Source organism: Chiloscyllium plagiosum, unplaced genomic scaffold, assembly GCF_037043375.1.
Source record: "Chiloscyllium plagiosum isolate Xiang-an unplaced genomic scaffold, Cpla_swu_hap1 HiC_scaffold_35, whole genome shotgun sequence".
NCBI lineage: Eukaryota > Metazoa > Chordata > Chondrichthyes > Orectolobiformes > Hemiscylliidae > Chiloscyllium > Chiloscyllium plagiosum.
The window spans coordinates 25,488,678-25,503,452 of NW_028270173.1; the positions used below are offsets into that span (position 1 = coordinate 25,488,678).

The following is a 14,775-nucleotide window of genomic DNA, read 5'->3' on the forward strand; positions in this document are numbered from 1 at the left end:
GTGGTCCTGTAATTTCCTATCAGGCACAGCACCAGGAGCAAAGATGTTTGGAACTGAAATCTCAACAATCAGACGCTGCATGGAAGTCCTGGATACCCTCAAAATTGTGGGACAATAAGAAAAAGGCAAGGAAGAAAGGATGTTGTGGTGGTGGATGGTGTTTATAAAGTTGATTATGGAAAATAGTACAAATACATAATGATTATATTGATCCCATGTGCAACAGATTTTAACAAAATAAATGGATGTAATTTTTTATAATTTTGCCTGAATGAGCTTCACTGGAAAGACCAATATTCACTGGTGGCAGAGTGGCTCAGTGGTTCACTGCTGCCTCACTGCTGGGACCTGGGTTTAATCCCAGCATCAGGTGACTGTCTGTGTGTAGTTTGCACATTCTCCCTGTGTCTGCGTGTGTTTCCCCCGGATGGTCTGTTTTCCTCTCACAATCCAAAGATGTGCAGGTTAGCTGAATTGATCCATGCTAAAATTGCCCATAGTGTTCAGGGATTTGTAGGTTAGGCGCATCAATCAGGGGTAAATGTAGAGTAATGGGGATTGGGTTTGGATGGGATGCTCTTCCGAGAGTCGGTGTAGACTTGTTGTGCCAAAGGACTTGTTTCAACACTGGAGGGCTTCTTAAAGAAAAATTGTTACCCATCATTGATTGTCTTTGATCTACGTGGCTTCTAGTACATATCAGAGGGTAAATCAGAGTCAACCACATGCTGTGTGTCTAGTGTCACATGTAGGCCAGCCTAGGTAAGGATGGCAGTTTTCCTTTCCATATGGACATGAGTGACCCTCATGGGGTTTTATGACACTCAGTGTTGGCCTCATAGTTGACATTATAAAGATGAGCTTTACATTCCAGATATTATCTATTTACATTCCACCGACTGCCACTAATTAGCCTACTCCTCTAGGTGACTAGTCCAGTGCCTTACCACTAGCTAGCATGTGGGACATTTCATAGAGAAGGCAATAAGATTTAACCTATCCATACGAAAACATGATAATGTGAAATGAGTCATTGTGGAGCATGGATAGGGACTGGATTGGGGCACCACTAAATTCCAGACTGACAATGGGAGAGAATGTATCCATGATGAATTTAGGAATAGTGAATAAATATAGATGTGGTGGCATTGAGCATAGTAACTGAAAGGTGCCTTGGTTGTGAGCTTAATGAAAGACATCCTGCAGTGATTGTTGAGATGCTTTATGAATGTTTGGTTGATCAACTAGGCTGTAACCGTTTCTGAAAAAGTGTCATACTGGACTCAAAAAAATCAACCCTTTTTCGCTCTCCACAGATGCTGCTAGAGCTGCTAGAGCTAGTCCTCTGTGTTTGTTTTTGAAGTAGATTCTTGGAGAATAAAGAGGATAGAATGACCTGGGGATGTCACAAGAAATCAAAGCTTTTACAATCAGGATCACAGCTAAGACCACTGTAGAAAAACAGTGCAAGGAGCTGTGAAACAAAAAAGAACTTGTAAAGATTTTGTGTGTGTGGCAGATAGGGAGAGCCTCCCTTACCAGGCAGGTTGGTGTGTGCAGTATCAGTACCTCTTGATGGCGGCAAATAAGGCAGAAGTGAGCCTAGTTGCTTGCATTTTAAAGAGAGACTTGATGATCAAGACATCCAAGGTTCTTACTGCAGCAGGAAAAGTAATCCCTTTTGATCCCTTTTAGCCACATATTCTTGGGGATGAGAGTCAGCAGAAAACTACATAGCTCAATGACTGAGCATTTGCCTTTGGATCAGAAGGTCACTGCCTCAACCATGCGCTCCCTTAACAGTGTTTTTTTTTTCTGCTCAGGGTGATTAGAACCAGAGAATACATTTTAATTGTAAACTATCTCCCATTTAATGTGGAACTGAGGGAATTGTTTTTCTGAGCATTTAGTCTTTGGAACTCCCCATAGAGTGATGACGATGGTGCTATTAAATATTTGAAGGCGGCACGGTGGCACAGTGGCTAGCACTGCTGCCTCACAGCGCCGAGACCCGGGTTCAATTCCCGACTCAGGCAACTGACTGTGTGGAGTTTGCGCTTTCTCCCCGTGTCTGCGTGGGTTTCCTCTGGGTGCTCCGGTTTCCTCCCACACTCCAAAGATGTGCAGGTCAGGTGAATTGGCCATGCTAAATTGCCCGTAGTGTTAGGTAAAGGGGTAAATGTAAGGTAATGGGTGGGTTGCGCTTCGGAGGGTTGGTGTAGATTTGTTGGGCCTGTTTCCACACTGTAAGTAATCTAATGTAATCTGAAGGCAGATTTTTGACTAGCAAGAAGGTCAAAGTGTATCTGGATAGACGAGAATGTGGATTAGGAACCACAATCACATCAACCATGATATTATCAAATGCAGGAACGGGCTAGAGGTGCTGAATGATCACCTCCTACTCCTAAAATAAATGTTCACTTGCATGATCAGAGAAACATCAAATTGAGGTCAATGTTTTTGAAGCCACTTAAACCAGCAGGTGAAACTGAAGGGAAGCCAAGGAGATTATGCATTTCTGTTTATGGACTGAATGATGCATTTTGAGTATTGTATTTCTCAAAGTTCCACTGGTATCCATGAGAAACTAGCAGGAAGGTTTATGATGTATGTTAATGTTTGGATAGGAAGTTTATGTACAATTTGAGCATGGTGTGACAGACAAAATAGAAGAGATGTTTTAGGTTGGAAGTCAGGTTTTGGGGACTTTTAAGTATGTAGGATTGAACATTAATCAGAACAAAGTGGTAGTGTTCCTACCTCTGGGTCAGAAGGTCACACTTTGGCAAAGTGTAGACCATGGAGGTGTATCATCCAAGCTGGTCGATTCCAGAATATGAAGGGGATGAACATCGCTGTCTTAACCAGAACCTTGTTAAATAAAAGGCTGAGGCGATACAAGGACTTGTGTGCCATTTGTCTTTTCTCTGGCCTTGAAAAGTCAGTATTCGATGTTAACACCGATGGGTGTGTGAATCTGCAGCCACCGAAGCAGACTGGCCAATTTGAAAAACATCCTTGTGTGTCTGACCCTGGCCAAGGTGGGCATTCAATTGGATACCAGTGAGTCAGGGTGGGGGCTGTTAGCCCTGATAAACTCCCTCTCATCTGTGGTTATGTCAGTTGCCGGCTCTCCATAGAATGGGTGCATGTGGTGTGCACTGGTACACAAGAGTCTGCAGTGAATTAACCCCCAGAATCACATTTAAACTTAAGTTTTCCTTCAGAACCTGTCTTTTTTTGTTACGGCACCCCTTTTAAGAGCTAGTTTCTCAGATAATTATTAATTTGCTTTGTTTTTTTTCCTTATTAAAAAAAGAACATAGCTGTCTTCCTCCTCATCAGCAGCCACACTTGGAGGGGCCAGAGAGTGGAAGTGCTTGCTCTTGATGGGATCATTCCATGTTCTGCTCCCATATTCCAGTAAGATGTAAGCAGAGTAAGTCTTCAGGGCGTGGGGATCATCACCTTCTAGAACAAAGAACAAAGAAATTTAACAGCCCAGGAACAGGCCCTTTGGCCCTCAAGCCTGAGCCGATCCAAATATACTGTCTAAACCTGTCGGTCAATTCCTAAGCATTTGTATCCCTCTGCTCCCCACCTACTCGTGCATCTGTCCAGACACATCTTAAATGAATCTTCCATGCCTGCCTCTACCACCTCTGCTGGCAACAGTTCCAAATGCCCACCACCCTCTGTGTGAAGTATTTACCACGTGTATCCCCCTTAAACTTTCCACCTCTCACCTTGAAAGCATGACTTCTTGTTAATGAATCCTTCACCCTGGGGAAAAGCTTGCCTCTATCCATCCTGTCTATGCCCTTCGTGATTTTGTAAACCTCAATCAGGTCCCACCTCAATCAGGTCCCCCCCTCAATCTTCTTTTTTCTAGTGAAAACAAACCTAACCTACTCAACCTCTCTTTGTAGCTAGCACTTTCCACATCAGGCAACATCCTCATAAAGCTTCTCTGCACCCTCTCCAAAGCATCCACATCCTTTTGGTAATGTGCGAACTGTACACAGTATTCTAAATGCGGCCGAACCAATGTCTTGTACAATTGTAACATGACTTGCCAGCTCTTATACTCAATACCCCGTCCGATGAAGGCAAGCATACTATATGCCTTCTTGACCACTCGATCCACCTGTGCAGCAACCTTCAGGGTACAATGGACCTGCACTCCCAGATCTCTCTGCCCATCAACTTTTCCCAAGGCTCTTCCATTAATTGTATAATTCGCTCTAGAATTAGACTTGCCTAAATGCATCACCTCACATTTGTCTGGATTGAAAGCCACCTCCTGCTTTTCCGTCCAACTCTCCAGTCTGTCTATATCCTCCTGTATTCTCTGACAGTCCCTTCTGCTTTCTGCCACTCCACCAATCCTTGTGTCATCTGCAAACTTGCTGATCAAACAAACAGTGCCCTCTTCTAGATCATTTATTACAAACAACAGTGGCCCCAACACTGACCCCTGTGGAACACCATTGGTCACCTTTCTCCATTTTGAGAAGTTCCCTTCAACTACTACTCTGTCTCCTGTTGCTCAATCAGTTCTTTATCCACCTGGCTAGAACACCCTGCACACCATGTGACTTCACTTTCTCCATTAGTCTACAATGGGGAACCTTATCAAATGCCTTACTAAAGTCCATGTATATGACATCAACAGCCCTTCCTTCATCTAACAACCTGGTCACTTCCTCGAAGAACTCTATCAAATTGGTAAGGCATGAGCCCCCCCCCGCACAAAACCATGTTGCCCATCATCGATAAGCTCATTCCTTTCCGAATATAAATAGATCCAATTTCTCGGTACCCTCTCCAGCAACTTTCCCACCACTGACGTCAGGCTCACTGGTCTGTAGTTACCTGGAATATCCCTACTACCCTTATTGTACAGGGGGACAACATGAGCAACCTCCCAGTCCTCTGGCACCTCACCTGTATTTAAGCATGCCACAAAGATATCTGTCAGGGCCCCAGCTATTTCCTCTCTCGCCTCCCTTAGCAACCTGGGATAGATCCCATCCGATCCTGGGGATTTGTCTACCTTAATAACCTGTAGCCTACCCAACACATCTTTCCTACTTAAGCCAACGTGATCCAGACTAATCAAACTTCTATCTCTAATCTCAAGATTCATCATGTTCCTCTCCTCAGTGAACACTGATGCAAAGTAATCATTCAGAATCTCACCCATTCTCTCAGGTTCGGCACACAGCCTTCCTTCATTATCTTTTAGTGGACCAATCCTTTCTTTAGTTACCCACTTGCTTCTTATATAAGGATAAAATGCTTTGGGATTCTCCTTAATTCTGCTCGCTAAAGCTATTTCATGACCCCTTTTAGCCCGCTTGATTCCTCGTTTAAGACTTGTCCTACTCTTCCGATATTCCTCCAGGGCCTGTTCTGTTCTTATCTGCCTAGAGCTTATGTATGCTTCCCTTTTCTTCTTGGCTAGTCGTACAATTTCTCCTGTCATCCACGGTTCACGAATCCTGCCCTTCCTATCCTTTGCCTTCAACGGAACATGCCTATCCTGCACTACCATTAACTTATCTTTGAAAGCCTCCCACATCTCAAATGTGGACTTCCCTTCAAATAGCTGTGTCCAATCCACATTTCCCAGCTCCTGCCTAATTTTGATATAATTCTGCTTTTAATTTCATATCTCTTTTTCTCTTTCTTCCTCCTTTCATTTGTTTTTTTTAAATTTCATTTTACTTACTCTTGGCGAAGAGTTCAGTCATGGCATCGGCAAGTAGGCCAGCAGCGCAGACTGGGGTGGCCCCAACAGCTCTGGTTTGGGTGGAGCCAGCAGCATGGATTTGGGTAGGTCTAGCAGCTCGGACTTGTGTGTACTTAGCAACACAAACTTGGGTAGGCCCAGCAGCTTAGACTCTGGTGGGCCCAACAACACAGACTCAGGTGGGCCCAGCAGCTTGGACTCAGGTAGACCCAGCAGCTCGCACTCGGGAAAGCCCAGCAGCTTGGACTCGTGTAGGCCCAGCAGCTCAGACTCGGGTGGGCCCAGCAACTAGGACTCGTATAAGTCCAGCAGTTTGGACTTGTGTAGGCCCAGCAGCTCGGATTCGAGTAGACCAGGCAGCTTGGACTCGGGTAGGCCCAGCAGCTCAGACTAAAGGGTGCACAGCATCTCGGACTTGGGAAGGCCCAGCATCTCGGACTTGGGAAGGCCCAGCATCTCGGACTCGTGAAGCCCAGCATCTCGGACTCGGGAAGGCCTGGCAGCTCTGACTCGGGTGGGCCCGGCAGATTGGTTTCGGGTAGGCCCAGCAGCTTGGACTGGGGAAGGCCCGGCAGCTCGGACTCGGGTGGGCCCAGCATCTCGGACCCGGGTAGGCCCAGCAGCTCGGACCAGAGTGGGCCCGGGCATCTCGGACCGGGGTGGGCCCGGGCATCTCGGACTGGGGAAGGCCCAGGCAGCTCGGACCGGGGAAGGCCCAGCCGCTCGAACCAAAATAGGCCCGGCAGCTCGGACTGGGGAAGGCCCGGCAGCTCGGAGTCGGGTAGGCCCGGTTGCTCAGATTCAAGTGGGCCCTGCAGCTCGTACCCGGTAGTCCCAGCAGCTCGGACTCTGTTAGGTCAAGCAGCTCGGACCCGAGCAGCTTGGACCAAAGTGGGCCCGGCAGCTCGGACTGGGGAAGGCCCTGCAGCTCGGACTCGGGTGGGCCCAGCAGCTCTGACTCGGGTAGGCCCGGCAGCTCGGACTGGGGAAGGCCCGGCAGCTCGGACTGGGGAAGGCCCGGCAGCTCGGACTGGGGAAGGCCTGGCAGCTCGGACTCAGGTGGGCCCGGCAGCTCATACCCGCTAGTCCCAGCAGCTCGGACTCTGTTAGGTCGAACAGCTCGGACCCAGGTAGTCCCAGCAGCTCGGACTTGGGTGGAACTAACAGTGCAGGCTCGTGACAGTGGCTTTGCAGGCAAGTTTGGTCTCCCCATGGCCCCTTTGCCCAGCACAGATTCACGGAGGTGGCACCAGAAGCAAGGTTGGACCCAGTACAAGACCCAGAGGCATCAGCAGTGGCTGCATCGGTGAGGTGGGCCCAAAGTGGACTCATTTACAGTGGCAGAGGTAATGGTGTTTGGGCTGGTGAGGTACCTGGTGGCATTGATGGTATCTGCATTGGCAAGGCCCAGCGAGGACACATAGTGGTGAGCGTGGCAGTGGAAGCACGGTAGCACTGGAGAGCGGAGACATTTGTTCTAGAGGCAGCGAAGGGAACTTGCACTTGGTTACCAGGCCCGTGGCGGAGCACTTAAAATGAAGGACTGTAAATTTGGACACTTGCTTTCTTTCTTGTAGATTTCCCCGAACTAATCGGACTGTGTGGATACTTCAAAATGGAATTGCCCAAAGAATCCAGTCAGATGGGTTCAATTTATTCAGCAGCAGTGAAGATGGAGGACTGCAAAAATAAAATGAAATTTATCCTTTGGAAAAACAGCCCTTTCTTGGTGCAGATTGCCACTAACAAAACAAAGTCCTAATCCATCTTGTTCATCAGTTTTACTGAGGATTTCGCTGGCTTGACAATGTATTTATGTGTTATCAGTTCTTGCTTGGATGGCCCTCCTTCTCAATGTCCTGATGTTGGCTCCAGTTGTGAAGGGCACAGTACCCCCCGCCCCCCCCCCAAAAAAAAAGATGCAGGATGCCCTTTAAGAGCGATATTGTAAAGCCCCACCAAAGCTAACCTAAATATAAAAACTTCATCGTAAGGAGGCCCTGGCAGAAGTGTGAACTGCGTTTATATCTCATTTCAGCATCAGTCTGAGAATTTTATAAAAGTGTCATGTGCCTTGTTTGGAGAGAGACCACCCATGTCTCTCAGCAACCAACTCTCCTGACCCACGGAAAGATGCAGGAGCCTGTGAACTGTTTTACTTTAGGGATCACACAGCTTAGTTGGCTGGATGCCTGGTTTGTGAAGCAGAATGGCAACCACAGGGTGTGGTTTAATTTCCACACTGGCTATTACATCCTTCTCAATGTCTCCCCTTTCCTAAGGAATGGTGTTGCTCAGGTTAAATTCATCACCTATAATTACTCTCGGATGAGAGAGCAGTGCTATGGCCTGGTAAAACCATGGTGACTTTATGAAACAAGACCTCCCGAATCTGCCATTTCTGGTCATATTTAATTTGAACGTTGGAGTAGATATTTTTATTTTGACTAAATCTGAATTGTGAATGGCTGTCCTCAAAAGCAACCTGGGTACTGTCAGTAATGTCCTGCCCCTGGAGACAGCCAGGGTTGGAGAAGAATCCCAAGCTGCTTAGTTATTAAGAGGTAAATGATATGAAGTACTGTCCTTTGAGAAATTGATTGCATCCTGGTCACATTTGTAAGTCAGCTTTGGGAGAAGTTACACAGGTTCCCCAACTGCTCATTGAAGCACATCGCTGGCGCAGAAAGTCATAGCAACTGTGACCTTGATGGCCACTAAGACGGGAGCACCACTTGTCTGGCAGATGAAACAGTTTGACAATGACATCCTTTAATCGCTGCCTTTTAGACAGTCAATGAAATTCAAAGAAAATGAGGTTTGTACCTATAGGATCTCATGAATCACCTCCTCTCCTTGATCTATCTTCACTGCCTGCTTTTTCCCTCTGGAGGTTGAGCGCAGACTGCTGTTCTTGCTGACAAATTAATAATTGCAGTCTCCTTCCACAGTGCCTCCATAGTTGCAACCAGAGCTGCAAGGTTTCGTGCAAAGGTACTCTCCATTTGAGCAGGTAATCTGCGGGTCGGTGTCAGAGTGTGAAGAGTCCTTAAAACCATCAATTTGAAACCTAATGACCTGCTGTTTCTTGGTGTGGCTTGGTGGTCATTACATGCACATCATTGTCCTGTCTTGATAAACTGCTTTAAGGAATGTATCAGAGATATACAGCACGGAAGTAGACCCTTCGGTCCAATTTGTCCACACCGATCACCTATCCTAAATTAATCTAGTTGCCAACACATGACCCATATCCCTCTAAACCCTTCCTATTCATGTACCCAGCCTTTTAAATGTTGTAATTGTACCAGCCTCCTCCATCTCTTCTAGTACCTTATTCCATACATGTGCCACTCTCTGCGCGAAAATGTTGCCACTTTGGTCTCTTTTAAATCTGTCTCCTCTCACCTTAAATCTCTGCCCTCTAGTGGACTCACCCATACTGGGGGGAAAAAAAGCTTGACTATCCAACCTATCCAAGCCCCTCATGATTTTACAAACTTCTATAAGGTCATCCTTCAGCCTCTGATGCTCCAGGGAAAATAGCCCCAGACTATTCAACCTCTCTTATAGCTCAAATCCTCTCAATCCCTCAAACCCACTGTATTAACTCCCGACCTATCACCTCTCCTTTCATCTGATTCTAGCCACAACCTACTACCCCGAAACGTCGATTTCGCTGCTCCTTGGATGCTGCCTGAACTGCTGTGTTCTTTCAACACCACTAATCCAGATTCTGGTTTCCAGCATCTGCAGTCATTGTTTTTACAACCTACTACTTGCCATACCCAGAACAAGGTGCCATTGCCAGATAGCCAGAATAGGTGGTTCGTCAGGTTATTTCCATGGATGAAAGAGCTGTTTAGAGAAGAGCATTTGAATAGAAGTCTGAGAGGGTGTGTGTGGGAGTGTATGAGAGAGAGTCTGCGTGAGTGTATGGGTTTGTAGTATCTGTGTGTGTGTGCGCGCGCATATGTAGTACATTGGAATCGCTGGAGTTCAGAAAAATGAAGGATCTGATTGAGGTATTTAAGATGCTATAGGGGATTGATAAGGTGGATGATGATTCCCCCTTATGGTGCAGTCTTGAACAAAAGGTCATAGAGTGAGAGGTAGTAGGTTCAAAACTGAAATTAGGAGAAATTACTTCTCTCAAAGGGTTGTGAATCTGTGGAACTCACTGACCTCAAGTGCAGTGGAGGAAGAATCAAATCAACAAATTCATGAGAGAAAGGTCATGATTTGGAGGTGTCGGTGTTGGACTGGGGTGCACAAAGTTAAAAATCACACAACACCAGTTAATAGTCCAACAGGTTTATTTGGAAGCACTAGCTTTCGGAGCGCTGTGCCTTCACTAGGTGGTTGTGGAGTATAACAACAGGTGCCATGTTGGCCCAGATAATGCATTGGAGGTGTGAGGTGTCCTGTGTGAGGCTGTCTGTGCCCCAGTGTTCAGACTGATTCTAATCTAAAAAAGGGACTTGCATGGATTCATGCAGCTTTTGATCAAAATAAAATGTAATTCTGCAAGTACAAATTCACCCCACAAACTTGCGTGTGTTTGTTTGTGTGCGTGCATGTGAGCATTCGCAGGGATTATGAGTGTCTGAGAGTGTGTGTATATGGGTATGAGTCTGTGTGTGTGTGTGTGTGTGTGTGTAGTACAGTGGGGTTACCTGTAGTGTGACATGAACCCAAGGTCTGTTTGAGGTCATCGCCATGGGTACCCATGATTTGATCCCAAAAGCTCTGCACCAAAATTCCTTTCCTAAAATGAAACAAAAAACTGAAGGTCTGAAGCAATTTCGGATTTTGTTTCAGCATCTCAGCAGCTCTGGCAGCATCTGTGAACAGGAAGCACTTCACTCCATTTCCACTCGGGAGCCCTGCAGACTTCAGCATTCTATATCGATTTCTGGAACCTTTTGAGCCGCAACACCACCTTCGATGTTCTTGACCTATCCCACACCCCGGGCCCTGTCATTGACAAGAAATAGCAATAACGGAAACTGCTGGAGGAACTCAGCAGGTCTTGTGGCATCTGGAGAGAGAATCAGAGTTAACGCTTTGAGTCCAGTCATCCTTCTTCAGAACTGACATGACAATGGACTGTTTTCAGCAGAGCCAACCCATTTTCACCTACTTGTTCCCTCCTCATGATCCCTATTATCAGCTTTCCTTTCCCCTAGCTCACCATTATCCGTCCCGCTGTCTGCCTGACTGTCATTCTATATCTCACTTGACCCCATCTCAACATATTCGCTCATTCCTTTTCCTCCCTCTCAATCTTCAGTGCATATAACCACCTTTCCCTGACTACGATCAGTTCCAAAGAAGAGTCACTGAATTCTAAATGTTGATTGCCTGTCTGTCTGTCTGTGTCTCTCTCTCTCTTTTACTCTCTCTGTACGCAGATGCTACTGAGTTCCTGCAGCATTTTCTGCTTGTGTTTCAATGTTTCTTTCCTGTTGCACTGAAGGTCACTACGGCTGCCAACATCTTCGCTCTTGGGCCCTTCCAGAGCAGTGCTGTAAGATCTCCGGGCTACCTGCACACTGGGGCCTTGTGCTGGGTGCTCTCCTTTGGCCTAGTAGCCACTTCCACTGAATCAGTAGCTTCAGATGCACCTTCGCCCTCACCAGCTGCGGCTTCCTGGATGGCAGTGGTATGCTGCATGTCTCTCAGCCTGGCGCTACACTGGCATTTATGGCTCAAGGATGAAAAGGGCAAGAAAAGCTTCATTTCCTCACAAGAGGAGGAGGGTGCTGGAGAGGAAGGTTCGAGGGAGTCTCAGACTGGAGAGGCTGACTCTCAGGGCAGGGTGGAGACATTCTGAGAACTCCATGGATACCTGACAGCGACAGTGTCCAACCCACTTTTCAACCATTCCTGTATGTTTTTTCTTTGGGAATTTCTCCAACCAGAGGCTGGTGAATCTTTGGAACTCATTGCCGCAGAGGGCTGTGGAGGTCAACTCACTGAGTGTATTTAAAAGAAAAATAGACAAGCTCTTGATTGGTAAGGGGAGTAGGGTTGAGAAACATTTCTGTGCCAGGCTGACAGTGGGCAAGCTGGTTGTATTGCTGATCCACTGGCATCGTGACAGCTCACATCCTGGTGTGTGTGTGTGCTCCATCTGAAACCCAATCTGCAACTTCAGGAAATTACCAAGCTTATGAGTTCCAAGTCACAGTTAACAAGGCCTCTTCCTCAGTTTACTTGATCTGACATCTGCTTCCTGTGTTTCCATTAAAAGAATTTACGACTGTATCCCTGAATAGAATCATGTGCTATGAATGTCTGTGACTACAAAGAAATGGACAAGATAAGAGAAACTGTTAATGCAGTGTTAAATGGGGGAATCTACAGTGGTTTACCCCTCCTACTAACAGAAGCTGCAGAGGTATCAACTAGAAAAGCATGGAAATTAATTTCCTTCATTATGGGAATGTTAAACAGTGGAATGGAAACAAGACGAATATTAAACATGTATATAAGGGTATCTTGAGTCAGCAGACTCTAGTTCTGCATTCATGTTCTAATTATGGCTGTCAGCTCCTCTCCATATTTTTTTGAGGTTGTGTTACAACCATCATGCATGTCTACAACATGAATAGTGATTAATATAGCTCATTTCAGCTCCACATATGACTTGTAATTATTAAAGTTAACGCAGACTAGAAGTCAGGCTACCTTCTTAAACAGGTTAAAGGGTAATTTGTAAGAAGTTATTCATGCCAGTTTCTTAGGGATAGAAAGATAAAGCTTTTAACAAGAAATTACAAATTAAAACACAGGATTAAAACACTTTAGAGTCATGTGGCACAGAAACAGGCCCTTCGGTTCTTCCTCCAGGCGTCGGGTGGTGAAGGAGGCCCAGGACCTCCATGTCCTCGGCTGAGTCCCCCCTTCCACTCAGCCGAGGACATGGAGGTCCTGGGCCTCCTTCACCACCGCTCCCTCGCCACCTGACGCCTGGAGGAAGAACGCCTCATCTTCCGCCTCAGAATACTTCAACCCCAGGACATCAATGTGGACTTCACCAGTTTCCTCATTTCCCCTTCCCCCACCTCACCCCAGTTCTAAACTTCCAGCTCAGCACTGTCCCCATGACTTGTCCTACCTGCCTATCTTCTTTTCCACCTATCCACTCCACCCACTCCTCCCTGACCTATCACCTTCATCCCCACCCCCACTCACCTATTGTACTCTATGCTACTTTCTCCCCACCCCCACCCTCCTCTCATTTATCTCTCCACCCTTCAGGCACTCTGCCTGTATTCCTGATGAAGGGGTTTTGCCCGAAACTTCGGATTTTCCTGCTCCTCGGATGCTGCTTGAACTGCTGGGCCATTGCCTTCCTTGTTGAAGTGGGTTCAGGATTCGAAAGTGTTCAAAAATCAAATTGACCAATCTGCAGGACAAACAGAAGTAGAACCTTAGTTTTGATGCAGAGGCATCTTGTTTTTTTTCTAGACGTGGCTTTTATAGTTCTTTAATTCTTCATAAAAACCAAGTGCGCTGAGACTGAGTGCTAAGTAGAAGAGGTGTCTGTTACAGTTGCATTGGCAATGGTGTGTTATTTGTTACTTGTTGGTGACCTGACCTGTGGAGTTTCTGTTTAAATGCAACATTAAACCCAAGCTGACCTGCTTTTTCTGTCAGCTCTGAAAATCCAAGGGCTGTCATAAGAGAAGAGGTAATATTTATCCCTCAACAAATGCCAAAACCAGATTTTCTAGTTTGTGCAAGTTAATATTCAAACTGGCTGCGATATTGAACCAAGGTCATTTTTCATGTTCTTTCAGGGGGAAGCAATTGTTGCTGATAAAGACATTTTATTGTCTACACCTCATTACCATTGAGAGGGTAACGGTGGGCTGCCAATTTGAACTGCTGCAGTCCATTTGTAAATTGTAACTAATTGTTAGAAAGAGGGTTCTGTGATTTTGATCTAGCACCAGGGAGAGAATGGGCGTAACAATTTAGATTAGGTTCCCTACAGCGTGGAAACAGTCCACCTCTACCCTCCGAAGAGTAACCCACCCAGACCAATGTACCTAACACTATGGGCAGTTCACCTGGCCCACACATCTTTAGACTGTGGGAGGAAACCCACACAGACACAGGGAGAATGTGCAAACTCCACACAGACAGTTGCCTGAGGCTTGTGCTGTGAGGCAGTAGTGCTAACCACTGAGCCACTGTGCTAATCAGCAATGGTTTCAGTGGATTCTTAATTCCAGATTTCTCTTTTTTTAAATTAAATTCAAATTCCAGCATCTGCTGTGGTAGGATTTGAACCAAGGTCCCCAGAGGCTTAGCTGAGTTTCTGGAGTAATAGGCCAGAAATAACACTACTAGACCATGGTGAAATTCTAGGTTTGATTTCCAGAGCAGTCGGCTGGGCCTTTAAGGTGCTTGTGTAATGATGTGATGGCAAGTGACTTGGCTCAGGTCTACCCCAATGTGTTTAAAACACTTTGGCACATCCTGAGTTTGTGAAAAGTCACTGCAAATTGTTGCATTTGGTCATTAAGTGAGATGTCTTCTGTTGGTGCTTTTTTTCCAGATCCTCTGTCTCAGCCCACCATCTTCTGTAATGGCAGCTTGGAGAAGCCCCCACTTATGCTGGTCTGTGCAGTGGAGAAAGGCAGAGCCTATACTGTTCACTGGAGCAGAGGAGAGTTCACGCTCCCACACAACGAGCATTATTGGCTATCAGAAGACAACAGAACCTTAATCATTCAGAGCGTTCAGGAATCAGATTCTGGCAATTATACCTGCACTGTGGAAAACCCCGTCAGTAAAGGCAAGAATACCTGCTGGCTGTTCTTCAAGAGTAAGTTTGTCAGCGTTACATTGAATTCTGCAGAACTTAGGTAGAAGAGGCTATTTGGCCAAGTATGACTGTGATGGTGTTTCAGTTCCACCTCTTTATCTACCCTGAGTGTTATGTATGCTCACTTTAATGCACCTGTACTATTCACCTAGTCATCCAATTGGTTTGTAGTTTC

At 46.2% G+C, this 14,775-nt stretch overlaps 1 protein-coding gene across 3 annotated transcripts in view; it reads left to right on the forward strand.

The window, feature by feature from the left end:
• The window catches only part of LOC122541373 (hepatic and glial cell adhesion molecule-like), a 69,174-nt gene that overhangs the window by 15,124 nt on the left and 39,275 nt on the right, over positions 1-14,775 (forward strand). For all 3 annotated transcript variants that reach the window (XM_043678088.2, XM_043678091.2, XM_043678089.2), the window contains exon 3: positions 14,331-14,600. In XM_043678088.2, coding sequence (XP_043534023.2) covers positions 14,331-14,600 — 270 coding nt within the window. The remainder of the gene's footprint in view (positions 1-14,330; positions 14,601-14,775) is intronic.